Source organism: Xiphias gladius, chromosome 18 (assembly GCF_016859285.1).
Source record: "Xiphias gladius isolate SHS-SW01 ecotype Sanya breed wild chromosome 18, ASM1685928v1, whole genome shotgun sequence".
In the NCBI taxonomy this organism is placed as follows: Eukaryota; Metazoa; Chordata; class Actinopteri; order Istiophoriformes; family Xiphiidae; genus Xiphias; species Xiphias gladius.
The window spans coordinates 1,527,213-1,552,540 of record NC_053417.1 but is presented as its reverse complement, the minus strand read 5'-3'; the positions used below and the strand labels follow the sequence as shown (position 1 = coordinate 1,552,540).

At 39.3% G+C, this 25,328-nt stretch overlaps 1 protein-coding gene across 6 annotated transcripts in view; it reads left to right on the top strand.

Annotated features, from left to right (window-relative positions):
- The first annotated feature begins 6,813 nt into the window (after positions 1-6,813).
- Positions 6,814-25,328, top strand: part of LOC120803905 (DENN domain-containing protein 2D-like) — a 49,285-nt gene continuing 30,770 nt past the window's right edge. For 2 of the 6 annotated variants that reach the window (XM_040152930.1, XM_040152928.1), the window contains exon 1: positions 19,301-19,575. In XM_040152930.1, coding sequence (XP_040008864.1) covers positions 19,524-19,575 — 52 coding nt within the window. In that variant the 5' untranslated portion in view covers positions 19,301-19,523. Of the gene's footprint in view, positions 7,006-16,296; positions 16,364-16,504; positions 16,592-16,802; positions 16,869-19,298; positions 19,576-25,328 lie in introns of those variants that run through there. The other 4 variants (XM_040152925.1, XM_040152926.1, XM_040152929.1 and 1 more) reach the window with 4 other exon arrangements.

Here is a 25,328-nt window from a genome sequence, read left to right as displayed (position 1 = left end):
TGATCGCAGCTAGAGATGGGACAGATCTTAAATTGATACAGGTTCCTGGACCGTAATACTGCGAAGCACCAGTAGCCTGAATTTTTCTGTTGGTATTTGAACATCATTTATACATCATTTTCAGTATGCCTACTGTTAATTTAACCTTATGCCCTGTATAGCAGAAAGGTTAAGCAGAGCAAAAACATAAAATAAAAAACATAACTAATGCTATGTGTATGTTTATAGGAGTTTGTGACAATATGTCATATGAAGGCACATATGCACATACTGTATACTGAGCTACTGAACTCGACACGAGCCCCCATTTAGATGAAGAGAATGCTACTTATTACCAGCCGTTACAGCTAACAGGTATTATTCTGTTTGCACCTTTTTTGTGTGTGTATGTGTGTGTATGTCGGTGTGTGTTCATGGCAAAATGTGGTCCTGGAGTCACCTACTGTAGCAGGAACTACCACAGAGGCGGTTTTGAGGACTTTGGCAGGTGTTTATGTCTGTCTGTCTGTCTGTCTGTGGACAGATTTTGTCACCACGATAGCATCACAACCCTGCAATATACAGTCACAAAACTCTACAGGTGTGTAGTTGAGATCAAAATGAAGGCCGAGTATAAAGATGGGTGTGGTCTGACCCCTGAGTACTGACTACTGGGTTGGAACATCAATATGTCGACAGGTGTCACAGCTGGTGTGATCCCATTGCAAGATGGTCTCTAGTTAATCCTGTATCAACCATGCGTAAACTAGATAGCAAGTCACCGGTCTGCATTGCACACACTAAGGATACTTTCATACCTGTAGTTCAATTTTTTTGCCCCAAAGTGAAAAAAACTGACAGGTAAGTCGTTGATTGGACAGTTTTGGTTATATCATCCTGCATAATCGGCGCATCATCAAGACCCATGTTGGGAAACCTAATTCTGCTCACTGACAGCAGGTCATGCTGCACTTTAGTGTTTAATTAGACTCCAGACTTTACGTACTTGACAGTTACACGTTTTTTTGTTCTTCAGGCTCTGTGCTTCAGCAATTTCAATTTCAAATAAAACTAGAGACCATCTTGTGATGGGATCACACCAGCCGCAAGTCCCCTCATTCCAACCCATGAGTACTCAGTAATCAGTAGTACCCTGTCATTATTACTCCACTTGCTGAAGCCCAGACTAAAGGCAAAGAGACTCCACAGCAAGCAAGTGCTGAAGGTGGCTGAAGTTAAGGTCTGGAAGCGCATCACCAGGGAAGATACCAAGTGTCTGCTGATGTCTATGCATCAAAGACTTCAGGCAGCCATTGACTGCAAAATAAATATTATGATTTTGTTTGACTTCATGTGTATCTGTCTAAATACTTTTTAACCCCTACACTTTGGGTACTATGTGTTTAAAGTTGTAAACCTACTCAGATTAAAGCTGAGACTTGGCACTTTAACGAAGCATCCATTATTTTATTTCAAATTGAATGTGCTGAAGCACAGAACCTGAAGAACAAAAAAAAAAAAAAATCTCTAACTGTCCATATACTTACGGTCTGGACTGTAGATTCTCTGGTGAAAATTCTCACACTCTGACGTGCATACATTTTACCATGGTTACCAAAATGATTTGCATAATTGAATACATTTCTTTTACAGATTGCCTATCATAAGATCGCTTCCTGAACAGTTCACAATCAGCAGATTAATTTATTTGTAGTTGAACTTTGTGCTAAATTTGTGCTAAAATCACATATCTGCTATCAAAAGTAGATGAAGACCCTCCTTTCCAAGACGTCTTGGTCCAGTTCAAACCAAAACAAACGAACAGAGCTAACTAGGAAAACTCACCAGAGTTCACTTTAACTGAATCAAGCAGGTTAGGTATGAAAGCAACCTAATACTATCTCCTTCTCAGGGAACAACAATAAATATAATATATAAATAAAGAAAAAAAAGGACACATTGAACTTTGGTAAGCCTAGTTACATTATGGATTTTAATCCCCATAAATATAAAGAGGAGTATTCATTAAGAGTACCTATATGTATAATATGATTAGTAGTATGAATATCGGTAACGATAAACACTAAGAATATCCATTCATAGTAGCAGAGTTTAATTAGTGGCTATTCATTAAAACAAAAAAACACCACTTATCCCTGCAAAAATCATTCTTTTGTCACACCCAGACTTTACAAAGTCCCTATCTTAATGAACTAGAAGAGTGCTTTGTTCAGTTCTGCACCACGAACATCATTAAAGTCAACAATAAACTTCAGAAAAAAAATTTCAACACCTGACAGCAAAAGGCCACACAACGTATCAATTACATCTTCCTACTCAGAGGGATTATGTAAACATTCTAACCTTTACGCTAGATGCTAGAATATCTCTTGTTGAGGAGATTTACAAAGAATTCCAGGCACTGTCTGACTAAAAAGAGACAACTTTTTCTGGTATTCCTGAAGAGACTTCTGACTATACCAAAGAGCTAATAAAAGCCTTAATGGTCACAAAACTCCAAATGCACGGTCTTTATGAGGAGAGCACAAATTCCTCTTTTTCACAGGTATAAAACACTGTTTCCTCTCAGAGAGCAGGGACCAAGAGAAGGAAAGACAGCAACCATTTTACCTAAAATTCTATGTGATAAATTCTATGTGGGTGGAGAGTTCTATTGCTGTTCTAGCTGCACCCTTACATTATGTCTCTACTGAACATCACATTCCAAAACCATGCTGTTCTAACACCCTCCACTCCTCTTGTTTTACACCTTCCACCAGATTTTGGAATCTGACTGCAGGGATTTGCTCCCATTCAGCTAAAAGAACATAGTTGCTGTTGGTATACCAGTTCATTCCAAAGGTGTTGGATGGGGTTGAGATCTTCCATATCAAACTGAGAAAAGTATTTCTTTATGGTCCTGGCTTTGTGGATGGGTTTGCTCTCAAGTTGAAACAAGACAGGGTCTTCCCCAAAATGAAACTTTAGGTAAAGTTCAGTGAAGATCTTTTCTGTCTTTATTCCTGTATTTTTGCTATTTCTTCCCAATATGTCCGCTTTCCAACACTGTCAAAGTTCATTTTCACTCATAAATGACTACATCACCATCTTTGGCCAATCATCTTTCTGCCTGTGTTCTTTGACTGAGGGGGCTCAAGGAATGCAGGGGAGGAGGGGGTATTCTGTCCTATCTTCATATTTATAAGGAATACGCTTCAAATCAATCTCATCATATCAGTCTCATCGCCAAAGTCTTCCTTGTTACTAACCTTAATAAATATAATTATTATATTATTATATATAAAGTTTGAAGCTTACTATTTTCTAAAATATCAGATTTCCCTTTATTGAAACTAAGGGGTCTTACCCAAACCATAAAAAAGTCCCAGAGCAAAAGTATCAAATAGTGTAAGGCACATGGGGTACAAGAACACTGGCCACGTCTCAGCAAGGCCCTACTATGACCATTTGTAAGCCAAAATACTGCATTCATATTTTACTTCATTTATTCAGCCTGACACTATATGTTCATGTTAGCACATGTGATCAGACGGAGGAGTGTTTTGTTTTGCCCTCAGCCCTCAGCAATGAATAGGGCTTTCACTTTTCAAAAAATTAAGTTTGAATTAATTAGAACCACTTTTACCACAATTATCTGAGTGCGGCGGCACGGTGGTGCACTGGTTAGCACTGTTGTCTGACAGCGAAAAGGTTCTGGGTTCAGACCCTAGTTTGGCCCAGGCCTTTACGTGTGAGTTGACTCCAGGTCTTGGTTGGTCTTCTCCGTCTGCCCATTGGTTGGGGGTGGAACCCAGAGGAGAGAATGACCCTGGATCGTAACGTTTGGCAGACGGCCTTTCAAACCTGGGAGGTGAACTGGGAAACTCTGTCAGAGACAATGTCAACTGGGATATCGTGTAGACAAAAGACATGATTAATCAAAAGATCAGCAGTTTCATGAGTGGATGGCAGTTTTGGCAGGGCAACAAAATGGACAGCCTTGGAGAAGTGATCAACTATGGTGAGTATGGTAGTGTTACTTTGTGATGGTGGTAACACAGTGACAAATTTCAAGGCAATATGGGACCAAGGGCAACCAGGAATAGGTAAGGGGCAGAGCAGACCAGCAGGGGTATGATGAGAAGAATTACTTCGAGCACAGACAGAACAGGCACCCTCTATATGTGTCAGCCTCTACAGTAGGCCACTAGAAGTCTCTTAAGCAGCTTGAGGGTTTGATTCATCCCCGGATGGCAGGAGAACCAGGATGTGTGGACCCACTGCAGGACCTGGAAAAGGACAGAATTTGGGACAAAAAATTTCTGGGCTTTTATCTGGATCTGGTTGACGCTGTTGAGCTTCTGACCACGGATTGGATTTCCCAGGTCGCTGCTGCCGCAACACGGGATGGAGGTAGTATGGTCTCTGGACTGGAATCTTCCTCCTCAATAACATGCTGATGGGAGAGAGCATTAAGTTTCACATTTCAGGACCCTGGATGGTAAGTAAGAGTGAAGTTAAACCTGCTTAAGAACTGTGGCCAATGCAGACTGGATGTATGCCAAGTTCTTATGGTCAGTCCACACCATAAATGGTTGTTCAGTAACTTCCAGCCAGTGCCTCCATTCCTCCAGAGCAAACTTGACTCCCAACAACTCCCTGATTCTCACATCATAATTTCTTTCAGCAGGGGAGAGCCGCCGAGAGAAGAAGGCGCAAGGGTGTAGTTTCTGGTCAGGACCAAAATGTTGGAACAGGACAGGGGCTGAGGTGAAGAGACTCTTAAGCTTATTTAAAGCGGAGTCAGCTTCAGAGGTCTGGGCAAATGGATTTGAGGATGAGGTGAGTCTGGTTAGGGGTGTGCCACTCTGCTAAAGTATCTTATGAACCTCCTGTAGGAATTGGAAAAGCCCAGGAATATTTGTAGTTGTTTCCTGGTGGTGGATTTGGCCATTCAGACCTGTCCACTCCCAATGATGTACCCCAAAAAGCTCACATTATTGGAATGAAAGTCATTCATTTCTCAGCTTTTACGAACAATTTATTCTCCAACAATCTTTGAAGGACCCGACAGATGTAGGAGACATGATACAGGAAAAGATGAGGATGTAGTCCACTTATACAAAAACAAAGCGATGGAGGAAGTTCCGTAACATGTCGTTAACGAGCACCTGGAAAACAGTCGGTGCATTGGTCAAACCAAAACGAATCACCAGGCACTCGTAGTAGCCAAGACGTGTATTGAAGGCTGTCCTCCACTCATCTCCCTCCTTTATCCTGACCAGTGGTAATCATCTCACCTAAGTCATGGTAGTCAGCAGGGATGGAAGACAAGTCAGGAGGCTCTGGGACTAGTCTCGGCAGGTCAACGGCACCCTCTCTTGGAGATAAAGCAAATTGCAAGCAGGCAGAATGACAGAATGAACTCCAACCCAAAATTCTGACCAGTCAGTATGAGGATTGTGTAGTTTTAACCAGGGATAAACTAAGACAAGTGGAGTCCTAGGAACAGAGATTACATTGAATCTGATCAGACAGTATCAGGGTTATGAGGACTGTGTGATGCGTGATGCTGGCCAGAAATCTCCCATCCAGAGCATTAGCAGTGAGGGGTTTTTATAGGAGTTCTAAAGTGATTCCTGACTATACTGCTAATTTCAGAACCAGGATGTTGTCTTTAGCGCTAGAATCAATGAGGGCTACTAGACACAGAGAAAGCTGATTAGTGCATAGAATGGCTTGAATTTGAAATATGGGATTAGATGAGGAGGAAGAATTCGTCTGGGTCACCAGTCCCCCCATACCTACTAATGATTGTTCCAACAGTGACGTTTCCATCTGACCAGTCCAAGATGAATTTAATGATGGGGTTGTTGAAGGGAAGAACTTTGGAGTGGGCTGAAGCACTGTTTGCTAATAAACCAGCTATAATTTCATCTCATGAAGAATTTGTTAACAGATTTTGAGGTGTGTTTGATCACCTTGATTTTCGAGGGATGTTTCTAATTGTTTGTTAAGTCTCTGACAGGGAAATAGGAGTGTGGCGAACTACTCTGTGGACTTTTGGACTTTTTCAGCTGATACATAGTGCAATGAGGAAGCGTTGCGAGCAGTGTTTATCTAGGGTTTGAATAAAAAAATGAAGGAGGAATTGGCCTCACATGATGAACTATCTAACCTAAGCATTCATGTTTCCTTTGCTATCAGGCTGGAATCATAGCAAGTATTAAAAATAATCCCTATATTTATAATTATGTGGTTTTTCCAATAACTTTTGAGCCCCTGAAAATGAGGGCCTATGTATAAAAATGGCTGTAATTCCTAAATGGTTAATGTGATTTTTTTCTTAAACCCCTTGAATTATAGCTGAAAGTGTACACTTCAAACACATCTTGATGGCTTTGTTTCAAATCTTTTGTTTGCTAACAAAGGCAAGGTGTGTGTGTGTGTGTGTGTGTGTGTGTGTGTGTGTGTGTGTGTGTGTGTGTGTGTGTGTGTGTGTGTGTGTGTGTGTGTGTGTGTGTGTGTGTGTGTGTGTGTGTGTATGTGTGTGTGTATGTGTGTATAAGACTCAGGTTTGTAGAGTGAATATACAGTATTAATCGTTATCCACTTCCAAGTACTACATGGATTAACTGGTTTATAAAGCAGATGAACAGGTATCACTGCAAAATACACGCATACATAGACAAACACATGCACACACCCACATTGTGTTATCTGCTGTACTTTGGTTACACATTGAAAGAGGAAATCCCAGCCTTAAGTTCATCAACCACAAATTTCAACAAGCATGCTTCCTCATACATATGCACTTGTTGCTTCATCGTTACTGATACCAGCGACTGGAATCGGAAACTGCATATGCTGGGGAAGAGGTCATTTTTAGCTTGTATTTATTGATGAAGAAATAAAATAAAAGTTATGTAAAAGTCATCACATTAACAGTGGATCCAGTGGATATATACATTTCTTTCATCTGCTTAGCCAAGACAAATGGACAAGATGTCAAAGCAAGCACAGGTGGTGAGTGTGTTCCATGCTCATTGTGTTTTGAATTCGAAGGCTTTACCACTCGTTTGAATATGCTTATCTAAGACTAACCTTGTCACATTCATGCTGACTTTACAAAAGATTGACTGAATTCAGTATCAGAAGATTAAGTTACAATGTAACAGTCAGTGGCAATTAAGAAACCAGAACAAATATTGCACATTGCACACATTGCAATTAGACATTACTAGTAAAACATTAGAGAAACTTATATTTCTTGTGAATATCACATGACAGGAGGAATAGAGAACTTTGATCTTCACAACTTCACTTTTACTTCCTGTGGAATTACAAGTGCACACCATTTTGATGTTGATTCTTGGGGCAGGATGTATATGTAAAGACATTAAATGTTTCCACAAAATATTGGTAACCTCAACTACTAGCTATTGTGACTTCCTGCACATCTGTCTCTGCTAGAAGTCTTTCTGCAACAAGCTTCACTTTATTGTCATCCTGTAAAAACTGAAACTGATTACAAATTACTTACTAAACACTTTGTTTATTGTAGAGTTTAGTGGTGGAATGTAACAACTACTCAACTACCATATTTTCACTACTGTACTGTACAGTTTTGAGGTAATTATACTTTACTATTATTTCCATTTTCTGCTACATTTTACTTCTACTCCCCTACATTTCAGATGGAAATATAGTCCCTTTTACTATACAGCATTTTATATAACAGCTATAGATAGTGTTTAATTTACATATTTTGCTGATTATTTTTCATATAAAACATATTGTAATGGACTGGGTGATATGTTGGTGTTAACTGTTATGTTATAGTGTTACTGTGTTGAGACTGTATTATGTTCAGCTTAGGCAAAAATGACTGTTTATTGCAGTCACTAAATTTCCAGAATGTCAGTGAAGGAGTTAGAAGCCTGTCAGTCATCCAGCTACCTATGACAATGATTTATGTGATATACCATACCTGTGATTGGCAGGGAGTAAGGGAAGGCGATTGTTGTTGTTCCTACTTGTTGTTGATTGTTGTTGTTCGGGGTGCAAAGAGTTAACCTAAAGCAGTAGTTGAAGTGAGATGGTAGTGCTGGGATTACACTGTGAAACCAGACTTGTTTGTTGCTTTGCCTTTGGCTACAGCCCACAGTAGCATGTGTTTAATGGATGAACTAATGCTGCGTCCCATTAACCTCTGAAGTTGGAAGTCGGAGCTGGGAATGACGCCACACCCAAGTTGACCGCGTTCAAGTACAAGTTGGAAAACCAAGATGGATGCAATTGTTTTTATTAGCATTACCAGTTCTAGCCATGTAAGCCAGTGTTAGTCATTGTTAGTCATACCAGTTGATAACAACACATTACATGATGTTTTGCCCATACTAACGTAGAAACATGTCCATAGATTGAAGTTGGACAGTACTGTGTGTACGACTGATTTAATGAGACACAAATAAGACAGAAGTGCTAATATAAAGTATATTACTGCAGTTTTCACCACTGTTGATGCACAGAGCAGCCATCTTGGATTTCGAGGTCGGGGTTGGTGAGGTTCTTCTCACTTTCTGAGTCAGAAATCTGACTTCGGGGGAGTTCCAGATGAACTTTCTGACTGTGAGCTGGGAGCTGCTCTGTCTGTTCCCATGGGGAGAAACATGTTGTTGGGGGACCTTTCCAAGCTGAAGTGGGAGGAGGACACCGATGAGCATGGTCATTATGGTGCAGCTGCAGCTTGGCGGCAGACCACATAGAGTGGGTGAGAGACATGGTGGTAAAAACGGCTGCCGAGGCTGGATTGGGCCCGCCTGGTCATTCCAACAATGAATGAGCCACCCACGATGAAACAGCAGTGGCTGGAATTATGGACATGACCAATCATGTTGAGCCATGTGGCGGAGGCCTCCCAACCTACAATGATTACACCCAGGTATGATGGCAAAGCTAAATGGGAATCTTTTCATGCACAATTTGAACTGTTAGCCCAGGCTGGTAGGTGGTCCACAGAAAAGAAAGCCCTCCAGCAATGTGCCTTACTGGTGGTGCTTTGGCAAGCCTGCTGCTACTTAGCCCTGATGACCGGCAGCATCCTGGGGAGCTGTTCAGGTATCTCGCCAACAACACTGAGGGACAGGTTCACCACACCTATTTTCACATGTCCCCTACCATCCAGAGTGAAATAGCCCAAGATCATTTCCATTTCTTATCCAGACACTACTGGCTCACCCCAGGTTTCTCCAGGACAGTACAGGACATGTACTGGAATCCTGCCCCCCAAGGGCCCACCAGGCCAAGTAAGAAGACCAAGCCAGGTGGTTGAAAGGGGTCCGCAGGAGGGATCCAGGAGCCAGTGGACAGAGAGCAAAGGAATCGGGTTGGGGATCTCAGGGGAACAGCAGGGGGACTGGGTAGGGGTGGAGCAGGAGACCTCAGGTGGACAGCCCGGAGGCATGGCAGAATGGCGGAGACAGTCCGGAAGGTGGCCCGGAGGCTGGACAGACAGGTAGAGGTAGGGGCAAAGGCAGAACCACTCCGGAGGGCGTCAGTGAGGGCAGGGACAACGGCAGGATTACACTGAAGGCCAACGATGAAGGTGAGATCTCCCTGGAGGAAGAGCAGGAGACTAACAACGCGGAGAGCACGAGGGCAATGACAACGGGTCCCTTCTTGAGACAGAGCAGGAGGGTGTCAGCAGAGGCTGGGCTGTCTGGAAATCAGGAGCGTGAGTTGGTCGAGCTGTCGATAGGAGATCAGGAGCTGGTGTCAGCAGGGCTACCAACGGGAGAGCAGAAGCAGGAGTTGGCTGGCCCACCGATTGGGTATCAGGATAGGAATCGGCCAAGCCACTGACTGGGGATCAGGAGCAGGAGTCGGCTGGATCGCTAATTGGAAATCAGGTACAGATGTTGGCCAGGCCACAGACTGGGAACCTAGAGCATGCTCTGGCTGGGGGCTCAGCTGGCGACCCCTCTGCGTCGATCATGATGCTGGGCAGCAGAAGGGAAGGGAATCAAAGGGACTCTATGTTTGAAGCCCCGCACCTTTGTGATGGAGTGCTACAGAGGGGGGGGGGGGAGAACGAGAGATAGGAGAGACAGGTGGTGTTCTCCCTGTGGGAGACGGTGCTCCAGGCAGTACATGGATCCTCAAGGTCCAGTCACTTTGGCCTCTGAAAGGGCTTCTACTGGGGCCAGCATAGGCGGGATGTTGAAGACTATTGCCGCTGTTGCAACAGTTGCACAGCACATAAGGGCCCCATAGACAGATCTCCCAGCTCCAACAGTTTACAGCAGGGGGCCCCATGGAGAGAGTGGGGATTGATGTCCTCGGCCCATACACCCACACAGAGAGGGATAACTGTACATCCTTAACAACATGGACTATTTCACTAATTAGACATACAGTCTGCCAGACCAGGAGGCAGAAACTCGTGTTTACAGCCATGTGTGAAAAACTGGGCTCCCACAAAACCAGCACCACACCCTTCCACCCTCCAAGCAATGGACTGGTCGAGAGATTTAACCGCACACTGGCACAACAGCTGGCCATAGACGGCTGAATACCAACGACACTGTGACAAACAGGGTGACATGTTGGTGTTAACTGTTACGTTATAGTGTTACAGTGTTGAGACTGTGTTATGTTCAGCTAAGGCAAAAAGGACTGTTTATTGCAGTAACTGGGTTTTCCAGGATGTCAGTGAACATGTTAAAAGCTTTTCTATGGCCCACAGTAGCCTTTGCTGAGTGGATGAATAAAGAGCTGTTGAAACCAGCTAACACCTTGTAGCTTCATTACTGAGGGGACGAGACAATATGTAGTTTTTATGAGAAAAAGATCTAGTAGGAATATTTCAACTTATTTTAATGCAAATGAACCAATTTCAAAATTTTCTAAAATCAAATTTCCAAAATTGTAGCTACTAATTTCTAGAACAATTATATTACATTTAAATTTTGAAAAGTAAAAAAAAAAAAAAAGTTCTTTATTTGAGAGTGTTACCCCTGTAGAAACTGTGTAGCTTGAAGTTACATATTCCGAACCACAGAATTTACTTGTGTATACACCAGTAGGACATACAGCATTAGATCATGCATAACCTGCAATTTCTGCTATGTTATCTACATCCTGTCCTGTCCTTGTAAAATGCTCTATGTTGGAAAAACAACAAAGAAATTAAGAATTTGCCTGAATGAACATAGGAGCTCTATGATGTCAATTCACCTGTAGCACACCATTTTATGGGAAAAAATCACAGAAAAAGATTTAAGGTGCATTGGTATTGAATCTGCAATGATACCGCACTGTTAAAATTTGAGCTAAATTGGATTTATAAATTAAATTGTTTATTCCCAAATGACATGAATGAGGAACTGATTCTCACACCTTTTTCATAAAGCCGCTTGATGGTTGCAGTAAAGATGTTGGTGTTTTTGATTTAATTTATATATGTATTTATTTGTGTAAATGTATGATTATTTATATTTCTAACTTATGTCTGTTTTTATTTTGTTTGAGTGCGTATTTATTTTTACTAAAATATGATTTTGAATGCTTTTGCTTGTAACAGAGTCAAACAACTACATTGCTGTATTATTAGTTTTAATTTAATTTTAAAAAAAATTATCTGCATGCCTCTTCCACCTCTAGTACTTTTAGTGTTACAGACATTATTAGTTAACAAATGTGCAATTAATCAAATTACCACAAAAACACCATACAACCTGGACTGAACCTGGAGTCCTCAGGCCCCTTCGGGCTCTGGGACCCTAGGGCAGTTGTCAGTGGTAGAAAAAGTACTCCAAATATTTAATTATTAACGTCAAAGGTACCAATACACGAATGATTTAAAAACAGTTACAAGAATTCAAAATTTACTATGTAAATGTACAAAATATAATCATCAAAATACACCTTAAGTGTCAAAAGTAGAACTACTCATTTTCAGAAAAAATAATGTGTTTAATGATATTTATCATATCACTGGCAGTTGTCCACTTTGCCAAGTTGGAAATCCAGCCTTGGTGCTGTAGAATGTAGAATGCAGAGGGGAACACAATGCAGCTGAAAGCTTTATACTTAATAATTCAATTAAATTAAGAACATTAAAAGCATTTCCACTTAAGGAAGGTATAATGTTGGTGGTGATACAACAGAGAACAGATTGACCCTACTTTATTGAAGTTGATAAGATAAACTAAAGAAACGCACTGATCTTTTATCATAAATGAGTGTGTTTGTTATGGAGTCAGTGTACAAACGGCATTAAGTGAGATGTATTTACAGGTGTGATCACTATAGCTGCCTGAGGCCATCTGATCTTTGAAGTGAATGATAAGCCAAGGGAAGGTCTTGTATGTACAGGTCTTAAAGCACACCAACAACCACTTACCAGTGGCCTCAAATAAAAGTTGCATTTTGGTGGTCTGATTTGGTTTTTTAGGGCTGGAGCAAGCTTTTAAGAGGCAACAGCAGGATTTGGTTTCATTTAAAGCCTCTATATGTTGAGTTTGGATGTGGTTACAGTGTCTAATTCTAATGGCATTGGGGGTGGGGTGGGGGTGGGGGGGGGGGGGTGTTAGTGTGCAGTATGCATTATGTCAGACACAGTGTCTTTTTTTTATGTAGTAATACTAGGAGCCCAAACTTGACTTGCTCCCATACTTGAATCTACTCATGATGGCTTTAATGGAATAGTTCAACATTTATATTGAGAAATATACTTGTTTGCTTTCCTTCTGAGAGTAAGATTAAAATACAGATTAATGTAAATCTCATGTTTGTGTGTTATGTGCAGAGCCTTAGTCAGAACGTGGTTAGCCTAGCTTAGCATTTAGACTGGAAGCAGGGGGACACAGGTAACCTGGCTCTGTCTAAAGTTCAGTCTACTGACACCTCTGGTTTTAGAGGAAGCTACGTGCTGGAACGATTTCTTTGGCAAAGACTAGCCAGCTGCAGTAACTGTACAAAGCTTATTGAAGTCTTGTTGTCACAGTGAATTTGTCAGGTTTGGTAACATTGTGTCTGTACAGAGTCCAAAACCGAATCCTGAACCCACCAACCATAATTGACGACCTGTACCAAAGTTGGAGATACTGCACTGAAGTGCTGGGTGGATGGATACACTGTTGTTTGGCTTTTGTTCACACTGTTCTCTGCCCGCTTTGGGAAGGAGTTCTTAGAACTTGATTTGAGCGCATCTGATGTTGATGCTAAATGCAAGTCCGAGGTACTTTCAGGGCCGAAGATGTTGCACAGAAGTGCTGGGTGGAGGGAAAGACTGTTGTTTGTCAAGAATACTTATAACATGAAACCTTCACTGAAACCACAAATTGTTGTTTTTATATTCTAATTTGAGTAAAGGTTAAATGAAAAAAGATGTGTGTCAACCAGTGATCTTTAGAGGTGTTGGTAGATGTGTTTTTGCACTTTGGACAAAAATAGGCTCCATGTTTGTGTTTAACAGACAAACTTTTTTCACCATTCCTATGCACCATTACATAAAGTAATGAAACAAAAGAATAGAGCTTGTTTAGTAGAAATAGTAATTAATGTAGTAAATCAAAGTCATGACTTTAAGTGAATGTATACAAATTTGTAGTAATTAATCGGTATATTCAGTCAGTAAGATTTCAAATACCTGGATTTATCAATCTGATTCTGAAGCAGTTTAATAGCAATTTTTCTTTTTTTTTTGCTCCACTAACCCTGCCTTAATGCATTCCATTTGTACAATCGTGGTTTATATTGCTCAGGAGTTTTCCCATAGGGCATCGTCATGTCCTGTCATTTTGGTTGGCTATAAATAGTGGCTGTGTCTTCCCATGTAGAATCATTAATGTTCATATACAGTAGTTGCCTCCAGTTGAGTAATCAAACAAGGGTCAGTAGCCCAGCTAACTATAAAAGCCAACTCAACCCAATTAACAACAGTGGCTTATAATGTTATCCATAAACTAGTCTCAGTTAATGTCAGTGATTTGGGCCTGACACTTACTTGAGTTTTAAAGTTCACAGCAGTGCAAACAAACCATCAAAGCCAAGTAAAGACTTGTGGGAATGTACAGTATTACAGTTAAAACGTTTTTTCACAAGTGTAAAGCTGCACTATTTTGCTTTTTTAGTCTTACCAATTGGTGAACAAAACATGTTGGCAAAATAGGATCACTACAATCCATACAGGTCCTACTATGTGGACCATGATTACCCACAGCAAAAATTGTGGCAATCTGGCCCCTACATATCTCCTATACAAGGTAGATAATTTGACCTGAGAATTATTAGAAAATCGTGTAATGGTCCAAATTACTCTGGGGAGCCAAATTGTGCGATGGGCAATCTCCATTCAGCCATCCATCCATCCATTTTGTGAAGCCTATCTGGGTCTGGGTTGTGGTGGCATGGCAGCAGGCTATGCCAGGTAGCCTAGACACCTTTCTCCCTTGCCAGGCCCTTACGATCTTTGTGAAGGGATCTGAAAACGTTCTCAGGCCAACTAGTTTTGAGTGTGGGATCTCCTCCAGGTTGGATGTGCCCAGAAAAACTCCACAGGCAGACATCCAGGAAAAGTCCTTTTCAGATACCTGAACCACCTCAACTGGCTTTTTCAATGGGAATGTGCAGCAGATGTATTTTTAGCTCCTTTCAGATGTCTGCACTCTTCTCACTGTCTCTAAGATTGAGCCAAACTACCCTGAAAGAAAATCATATTTGCTTGCTTATATCCACACTAATTCTGTTAGTCATTACTCAAAACTACCAACATTTGGAACATACATAAACCAGTAAATTGAGAGTCCTTATACAGGGTGTCAGTGCACCTTACCCTAACTTGTGAACAAGCCCCTGATATACTTGAATTCCTTCACTTGGAACAGTGACTCACTCCGAACTGGCGGGGGGGGGGGCAATGACCAATCTGCTCATTAGGTTTTAGGAAATCTTTATCCCTGATCCAGGATTGTTTTACAGAATTTAGATATTTCAGCCACACTGGGTTCAAAAAAGCTTTACAAGAATACTGCTTAAAATAAAAACTCAACAAATGGAAAGCAAGCTACTTTTCAATTGTGGAAGACATCAGGCGTGTGTAAAGTAACAAAAATATGATTAACTTACACTGAGAAAGTTCTCTTCCAGTCAGGTCATCATGTAAAATCAAAGATGCTGCAGGATTCATTCCTCACTCACTGATTGGAGTGCTGCTCATATGCAGAGCACTCAGTTCTGCCACTGGTGGCTAGAAGCTATATTACAACAGCAATGACTACTTGCATCTCTTGCGAGACTATCCCCCTCAAGAAAGGACAGCATCATTTGTCTCAACAATGGTCAAAAATAACCTCTGGTGACAAAATGCTCAAGCAGCCATAATAATTATGATGGGAGCAAAGGAGAAAGTCAGGTGATGTTGTTATGATATAGCCACAAAGTCTACGTAGTGAGGAGGCTGTGGTGATATCAGACTTCAATATGTGACACATTTGTTTTTTTCCCATTTCCCACCACTAGTGACTCTTTTAATAATAACCACGATTATTCCACAACCTTAACCACATATTTATTATTGTAACCATGATGGTGAAGGTCCTCTAACCTTAATGAAGCCATTTTAACCCAAACCATGATGTTTCTCTAACCTTATCAACAAAGTGCTTATTTAACTCATTGTTCTTTCCCTAAACCTAACCAAGTTGTTTTTTATGCCTTAACATAACCTAATTTATTTTTCGGTAGTGATTAGTAACAGTTTTGGAAGGCATGGACAAGCAATGTTGTTCTGCCATTAATGTGCTGTTCTAAATTCCATTTACAAATTGTGTCATTTAATTTGGAGGACTTGTTGCATATACAGATGAAATTTTTGAAAGGTCTGAAAGGTCAAGAAGGTACAAAAAACATTAAGATTCGTCCTCTGTTGACAATGAACATCCACAGTAAATTTTATGACTATCTAACCATTAAAAACTAGTGTATAAAGCTGAAGTTGTCGAAATGAAGAGGGTGCATTCTCTGGGGACCAAAAATGTATATCGAAGATTTCTTGGAAAACTGACAATTAGTTAAGACTCGTTGGACCAAAAGTGAAAATCCTGACCCAACAGTTGCAATAAATGAAATGTCAAGAGTGTCAGAACAAATCAAGAGAACCATCTTTTGAATATTCATATCAACTTTCATTGCCAGTAGCCATTGAGGTACTGACAAACATCCTTATTTCTTTTGCTGGCAAGGCAGAAAATTGTACTAATATTTCTTTCTATCCCACAAATTGATTGACATCTTCATTCCCTTTCCTCTCAGAATATGGAGCAGCAACCTTCTCCAAACACAAGAAGGAGTTTCAGCTTCTCATCTCTCCGTATTAAAAGTAAGACAGTGGATCATATAACAAACATTAACAGAGATGTAAAATGCCTTAATTTAATTAAAGAAAATGCCTGCATCTTAATTGGCCCTTTATTTACAGATAACTCTTTAATTACTGCATGTCAATGTGAATTTTCTGCAGAAAGGCACAACAGTTATGAAGAGGTTGGCTTTACACAACGGAGAGGGTTGCAGTCTTTTTTATCAGTCCGAGAGACATCAAGAAAGGGTAAACCATAAACTTTTATAATTCTCAGCCAGTCAGCTTCTCTAAGTATGTTAAATCTACCATCTACTGATGATAGTAATTATAGACATTGTCATACAATAACAGAAAAAAATCAGTTTTTTCCCTTATGAAGAACAACGACTGACACAGTTTTTAATGCAAATCTTGTAGACCTATAGATCTTAATTTTTCTTTTGCATTTTAATCCTAGGGCCGGTCTCAGATGACGATGGTGCCTCACAGCTACCCAGTACGCAAGACCAGAATAAGAAGACAGGTACGTTACAAGGTACCATGAACATTATGTGGAGATGGCAAAGCATGGCATACTAAATGAACCGTGTCGATCCTACACGGAAGAATAAACTGGCCTTAAGACAGCAGAGCCTTTTATGTTAAATCTAACTCTATCATCTTTTGCCATAATGTAAATTTAAGTCAAATGTATTGGGAAAATGCCCTGTACTGCACCACAATACAGAAAGGTTCTGTACTGTGGTGCTGATTAGCTTGTTCCTTAGAAATCTAGCTAAGTCTGTTTAGCCTTGCCATTGCAGGAGTTCCAAAACAGCTTACGTGGTAAAAGCCAACCAATCCTAAAAAATACATTTAAATATTACTAATTTGCAACAGCAAAGACATTTTAAAAGGAACAGAATGCAACAATACAATCAGAAAACATTTCAAATGAATGTACAGTGGGGTCCAAAAGTCTGAGACCACTTTCCCATTTTGGATCCCACTATATATGTAAAGTCACAAAATTTTTATGCTAAATGTATCTGCAAAACATTCACTGACAACCTATTTCATCAGTTTCTGCTTGTAGCAACTAAAGCATGATGTTTATGATAATATATAAGCAACTTAAAGGGTTTGGTTAAAGTTGGGGAAGATGGTGGTCTCACTTAAATATTTAAAAAGTCAAAAGGGACTTGAGGTATGACAACGGATTTTTTTCTCCAACAATATTTGATCAGAAGCAAGATCGTACCAAACATTTTAGAGGCCTAAACCTAACTACTTGTGGGACACAGAACACAAACCTCAATCTCAGGTATCAAAGTCCTGCGCTCTGGTGGATGGTGGTGACTACCTTCACACAGCTTCTGTGAGGTAGAGAACGCAACTCCTCCTCGACTGGAAAAATTTTGCCAGTGAACATAATCCAGGCAGCAATTATGTTTTCCCTAAAATTTATTACAAAAACCATTTAGTTGTACATATACCCAAGTTTTTAGGAGACAGGGTTTTAAAAATAGTTTGATATATTTCATTTTGAAATAAATAGGCAAAATCAATTAAATATGGGTACAGACTGAAGCTGTATGACATGTTTCCAGACTTTTTTCTAAGGTCCTAACTCTGGAGGTAAATTTCCATTTTGCCTTCTTAATACACAAAATCCATTTAAGAGACTAAACCAAAATCAGAATGTATTATAAGATAAGAGAATAAAAGAATACATAAGCAATGTACTTTAAAATTTTCAGATGGAAAGGCATATTGAAAGAAGAAGGAGGAAGAAAGAGGATAGGACCAAAAGAAATTATAATAGTATTTGAGTTGTGAGATTAAAGGTGTAAATGAGTGACTCCAATTAATCACAGAAATCACTTTTCACATGGCCCTAATTTTCTACATACCATGTGGTATAGCAAATGCTGTCATAATTCCCTTTACATCATTTTTTATTTTTAAAAGAGTGATGTTGTCACGTTGACATTATAGCATATAAATCAAAGACTCATAAGCTATCATGATGCATCATCAAAAATGGCACTCTGTCCAAATCAATTATGGATTATTAAAGCGGAACTCTTTATGTCAAGGTCAATTAATTACTCATGAGAAGTTCTATTAGGCCTGTGAAATAAGTTGTACAATGTCCTTTGTTGCTCTGGAGGACCTTTCTAAAGAATGTTACAGTATATAGTATATGGTACATATATACATTGAGTTGCATTATGGTAAGTGTAGCATCCAGCGTTTTTGGAGCTTGACCATACTGGGGAATAACAGACAGGCTGCCTGGGCCATTTGACCATTGTTTTTGAAATCTGTCTATTGTAAGTGACCCAATTTTATCAAAGTACATTACTAAATTGCTATTGTGCTTGTGTAAGCCCAGAATTGATGTGATGAGGGCTTCAAAGGCTACTACAACTTTATTTTGTAGTTGTCGGTTAATTAGCCACCTGAAAGCTCCGATGGGTGAACATTGTTTCTCTATCTACAGGCTAAAAAAACTAGTAAGTGACATTTTCCAGAACTCTGAATTTGCATTCTCAGTCTTGTCAAAGTGGAGGAAAAGTCATTAAAGTAAGTCTGATTCTGCTCTCTGACATTCCTACCGGTTCTTGCGAACCTAAAAGCAATTCTGGCGAACTCAAGGAGTTTGAGTCATTGCCTGCTTGTAGCTTTAGGATTATAGCTGGTAGGACTTGTAAAACTAAATCATGTTTTATTTCAGTTGTTATTGTCCTGTTGAGTGCATATGAGCTCTTTTACATGAACTAAAGTAAAGAACATAAACTATCAGGACTGGAGTGCTGGGTGGTAATAATGAGTCTATTGTGTGTTGTTAATGTTCGCTGTGCCTGCCCAGTTGTTTTAAACTTAATGTGACTGTCTCGCTTCTGTTTACCGGCTGCGAACCGCGTTCTCCTTTACAGACAATAAAGACTGCGGTCAACAGTAGGAAATGTACAATGAACCATTTTTCGCGCATAACTTGAACGCAGCACCGGAGCGCACCGGTTTCGTTCGCCCACAGCCACAGCAGAGGTGTTTCAGCTTGCCATCTGTGGTGAGCGCGAGCCAGGATGACATTTATGTTCCGGAATGGAGACGATAAATTGCCGCTGTTGTGTTACTGAGTTTGCCAAAAACAACTCAGAGGACTACGGTGTGTTTGTGGAGTTAAGCAGCAATGAGTGAAACGGTAACGAGGAGAAGAAAAGGACCCTTAAAGAACGGATGGAGTGAGTACTGGACAACTCACACAGCTGAGGGTGTTCACTACCATTTATTCGACTGAGTTTGCGTAGATTTAACCAATAACCAGATATTCAGATAGAAAGCCCGCGTAAGAACAGCATGTAACGGACTTGTGGATAAAAAAATCTTATGGGGGTGTTGAGCGGTGTTTGTTTTAGCGACAAACACGTACAGTAGCATACCTGTCAGAACGTGCGGTGATTACTTGTCTCGAGCAGGTTTGTGACTACTTGTCTATCCGGGTATCGTGGTCTACCACTTCATGATAACGAAAGCTAGACTTCTAACTACATTAGTTTGCATTGCTAGTTAAATAACGACCTCCGCTTTATGTTTTATATAAAATATTGTGGACAAATAAACTGAAACTAAGTTCGTCGGTGAAATATAAAACATGTCGAATTGACAAATGGTATCCAATGATCTGTTTTGTAGAGGGGTAAGATTTGTGCCTTAATCGACCTGGACGGCAACATTAAATTTACTTGATAATAAATGCAGTTTAGCATGGTATTTGCTTTTGTCGACAGGCGGATATTGAAAGTTAAATTGGTGTTATATTCCCGTATCCCAATAAAACAACATTTTAACAATGTTATTCACTGTGTCAATCCAAAACCAGACGTTTGGCTGCGACAAGTGCACATACTTTGGCATGCTTGCTAACGTAAACCCTGAATACTTATAAACGTGTCCTTAGATCTGAGTCCGTCAACTCTATTTAATGAATTCACTAGTACAATTTGGATGACTTTGAAGCCCCAGGAGCTGAAATGACAGTCACGAATATCTTTCTTTTGTTGCAGTCAGTTTGAAACACTAGTGTTATCAAGCCATCTTTCATAGTTTGAGTCGAACACCTTTTCACACAGCAAGCCACAGGGGAGGTCCTTTCTGAATGGCTACACATTAAGCCTGGAATGCGGTTGTTGTCACAGAAAAAAGGTCTCTGATGAAAAGAATTAGAAGTTAGAAGCTAAAAACAGTTATATTTTGGATAAAACTTGAAAAAAAGATAAGCATGTAAGTGGACAGATTTTATTTTCAATAAGTTTCAGATTTTCTGAATGGAAAAGATCGTATGAACATGATTTAGGCAGTTTAAGTAGGGCCTTAGTGACTGTGCCTTTTCTTGCTAATAGAATTACCAGCATGGTGTTGTAACATGTTCTGGAGCCTCAGGGTGTAAAGCTGTTAAACAGGACTGTTTACACCCACATCATAGCTGAACAGCAGTAGCACAACCAGGCAGTAGCATATAAGCTTAAGAAACGTTTGCTCTGATGTAATTGTCTATGATAAGAGTAAAAAATGATACTACAACCTACGGTAGTTTTTGTTTTATGCTTGTGATGTTCCACTGCAGCTAACTGAGTGCAAAGTTGTGCAGCTGCAAGGCGTTGGTGTGGAAACATTGCCCTTACTATTGACAGAATGCAAACACCTTGTCCTTTAAACAGAGGTTATGTATTGTGGACTTGTAACTTAAGTAAAGGTTGTCAGGAACGGGGAGATAAGCCAGACTAAAATTGAAACCAGGACAATGTGCAGTCGAATTCCTGTTTTTGGTCTTCTCCAGTTGATAGTTTAGGTAGTTTAGAATACATTCAGAGGAACTCACTCTTTATATACCAAATGTCCTCATTCCGTTTTTTTAGCTTAACACATACACTACTGGTGAGAAGCTTTAGAACACCCCCATTTTTCCAATTTTTATTGAAATTTAAGCAGTTCAAATCCAGTGAATACCCTTAAATGTTACAAAGGACAGCGGTTAACTGCCCAAGCTTTAAAAAAAAAAAGATAAAAGAAAAAAAAATCAATAAAGTAACTTTTAAAAACTGAAAAAAACTCAAATTAAGTAAATTTCATAGAAAACAGGCCTTTTTCAGAAAGTAAGAAACTGGTTACCTTACAGCTTTCCTCGCAGCAATGGAAGTAAATGACGCCTTGAAAGTTAATGCAAAAAATTCCTACAGGTTCCCCAACTTTTCTTGATTACTTACAAAGGCAGTGTTGGAACAAAGTATGTTACTTCACCCTCTGATGCATTATTAGGACAACACTGTACTGCAGGGACTATTACTGTATAATTTCATCAAAATGGTAAGAAAAAGGCAATTATAAAGGCAAACAGACTGGTTGGTCAGTTCATCCTGCGGAGAGCTAATGACCCAAAACATTAGAAGAAAAGAACTAGACGGTGGCTTCAAATGATGGAAGACCAGCACAGTCTCCAGACTTAAACCCCATGGAGGTGGTTTGGGATGAACTGGACAGAAAGTGAAAGCAAGGCAACCTACAAGTGCAAAATTTTTGCAACAGTGTTGGGACGAAACAATATTTGATTTCCATTGTAGAAAGAATGCCACAAGTGAGTTCGGCTGGGGAAGGGGAAAAAAAATTAGATTAAATTTAGTTCAACAAGAAGATTCCATGATTCCTTGTTTTTAAAATCTCCATTTGTTTATTTGGTCTATGCTTTAATTTCAGAAACACAGATATCAATTATATACATTTAACAGTTGAAGCGGCTGGAAAAATTTAGGTCTTCTAAAACTTTCTGACCATTGTAGTATGTCTAAGTGGTGGTAAACGTGAGATCATGTTTGACAGCAAACCAAACACTGCAGTGACGACCACAAGCCAACAAGAATGCAGTTTGTGGTGTTACCAGTTTTTTGTTAAAGGGATTAATTTGGGATTAGAGCTCTAGTTCCTCTGTGGCAACATTTGCTTTACCATCAGAGTTCAACTCAGAGTGATTCATTAAGCAGGATCAGTACTTTTTTTTTCCCACTAAGGACACATCTTTAACCCATACTGAGCTGGATCATCACTGAGCCGATCTGTGTGAAACCCTTTTTATAGTACACTGGTTGAACTGCAATATCATGTGTCAAGACAATTATAAATGGGCTTATGTTGCTTTGCACATAAGCCCAGGTGTTCACAGTATTAAAGGTTCAATTCAACCAAATGTTATATGGTTGTAGATAGTTTCTGTTTCATGTGCCGAGGTTTTGAGATATGCATCTGTGAAAATTATGCCTCCACCTCAATACAATAGACACAGATGGATGTGTGTGCTCCTCAAAGCACTGAAAAATAATATTTGAAATATTCAACAGTGAGGTGTCTTTTCGCAAACATTGGGCCTCATGCAAGAAGTACCCATACAGACAGATGTGTTCTAAGTTAAAACTAACAAAGAGACTTGAGATAGTTTATCAATTTTCTCATATTTATTATTTTTTCTTATGCATGCATGAAATTCTGTTGTAGTCCAGACCTTATGTAGGGGTCACATATGCATAGTCTGCATTTCTTTGTGGGAGGAAAACACTTATAATAGAATAGTGCTATGATGGCTTGATCTGAATAAATTTGGAATTTAAATATTTTACAAGAAAAAAAAAACAAAATACAATGTAAAATTGATTGATTTCCAACAGTAGGGCTTAAAGGATGGTTTGGCATTGTGAGAAATATTTTTATCCCCTTTCTTGTGCAGAGCTAGATGAAAAGACAGAAACAAGTCACTTCATGAAGTCTTGTTATGAGGTTGTCTGGCAACTTGACTTCAGAAACTGACTGATCCTGACCAAGAAATAGTCCAGCACATGAAAAACACAATGTGTTGTTTTTACACATTGTTTTTTGTACAGATTTAACAAATTGGGTGTTAAAAGAAAATGCAAGAAAAACCTCACAGAAAAAGTATGAGAAGTTTGGGATAAGAACATGAGAATGTTCTTGCGTAAGGCATAAAGTCCCAGGTGCTCTGGATAATCCACAGAACACACTGTCAGCAGTTTTCATACAGACTATTTCTTTGGTAGAAAGTAGTTCTGATGATAGAAGCCACTCCTGTAAAGTGATGATATAGGAATACATTTTTTGTTACTGTACTTTACTTTGTATTTTTTGTCATGAATTTGTAACTTTACTCAATTAGTCATATTTTTTGACTGTTCATTTTAACTTCACTACAAGAAACTAAAACTGACACACTACCATCATTCCTTGCTACAAAATAAACTGAAAAATTCCATTGTTGGTTTTGTGTTGTCACCAATAATTGTTTGGCCTTAGTTTTAACTGTTCTGTGTTTCTTAACTAATTGATTTTTTAAATGTCTGGCTTAAATAAGATTAATCAGTACCTTTCAATGTGAACATTTTTTTCATTTTGAATAGTTACAAGTTACTTTTACTTTTGACACTTTAGAGCACCTAACATGGGATACCTCAACACTACCAAGGATTAACTGACTTTCACTTTTACTTGGGCCAGCTGGGTATCTTTCTTTTTCTCTCTGCCTTTTCCTTTCTCTTTCTGCCATGACTTTTTAAGAGTTGTGACTTGTTGCTCTTTGTTTGTAATTTCATATAGTTGAGGCATTTCCTTGTTTGTAATACCAAAATCAAAGTCTCAAGTGAGGTTAACTGTGTCAAAGTTAAGGTGAAGAATATTTCCTCAAATATTTACACACTGAAGCCTGACTTGCATTGCAATTTTTGATTAGTATTTACCATATTCCTATTGCTGTTTATTTACCATTTGAAAGATGAGACAGAATTTTCCTGTGGAAACCTGTTTTATCCAGCATGACCTAAATGCAGCACAAGTATGAAAATTCTTTCCTCAGAGTCTGAAGTAAACAAATGATTCAGCAGACTGAGTGCTGCTGTTGTCATACAACAGGGAAATGTTAGTGATGGTTGCTCTAGTGCATTGTGATCACCTGTCCAAATACATAAGGTTGAAATCAGAAGTTGTGCATCTAATATTAAAACATAGTACAGACTTGATCAGAATGTAAACATCTATATTTTTGCAACAGTCTGTGCTGGAGTAGCTACAGCATGTGTGATACAAGCACCAGGGGCATTTCTAGGAAATGACAAGGTCTGGGGCTATCTTCAGGGCAGCTGAGAATATTCAATCCTATGGCACCATTGTTTAATTTTAACTTTACTTTACTGTTTTTACATTTTTATTTGACTGCTGTAATGTACTTTGTATTGTGCAAATAAAATAAATCAGCAGCCTGATGACAGTAGATTGGTTGTGCAGAAAAACAAGTGTTTCAATTCATTTGGGGAATATCAGATGTTTTGACCATCTTGCTTTTCTCCAAATTCTGTTACCAACTCCTAAATTATCCTATATCCTTTAACATCTATCGTCATCTATGCCTACATGACAAATCATGTATTAACTTAAACATTATTCCCTTAACATGTTTTTCATATTCATAAAACAATCAATTTTATAAATTTTGCTGTATATAAAAATTTCACAGATATTTCCAAGATATAGCTTGCATATCTTTTGGATCACTTTAGGGAAGCGTTTTAGCAACCACAAATGAATATAAGCACAAACAATTACTTTCATAGATTACCCATCAAACCAATTTAGACAATACAAAAATCTACTTTATGTAGGCTAGTAGGTAAGTTCATTCTGCCATTTAGTGTGTGCAAGATCTGCAGCAGTTTTTCACATGGGTCTTAGGGAGATTAAGACAGGTCCCCAAATTATCTGTATGCATAATATGAAGCCAAAGCCCTCTAAAGTCCATTGGAAAAATAGACATTTGAATAAAATGCTGTAAGCTGGTATTTCAGTGGTCTAAAAGCAGGATAAATGTTGTCTCATTTACATTTCACAATAAACAGTGGTTCTCAAATATAGGGGCACTGTCATTAGTTAGACCTTTGTTTATACC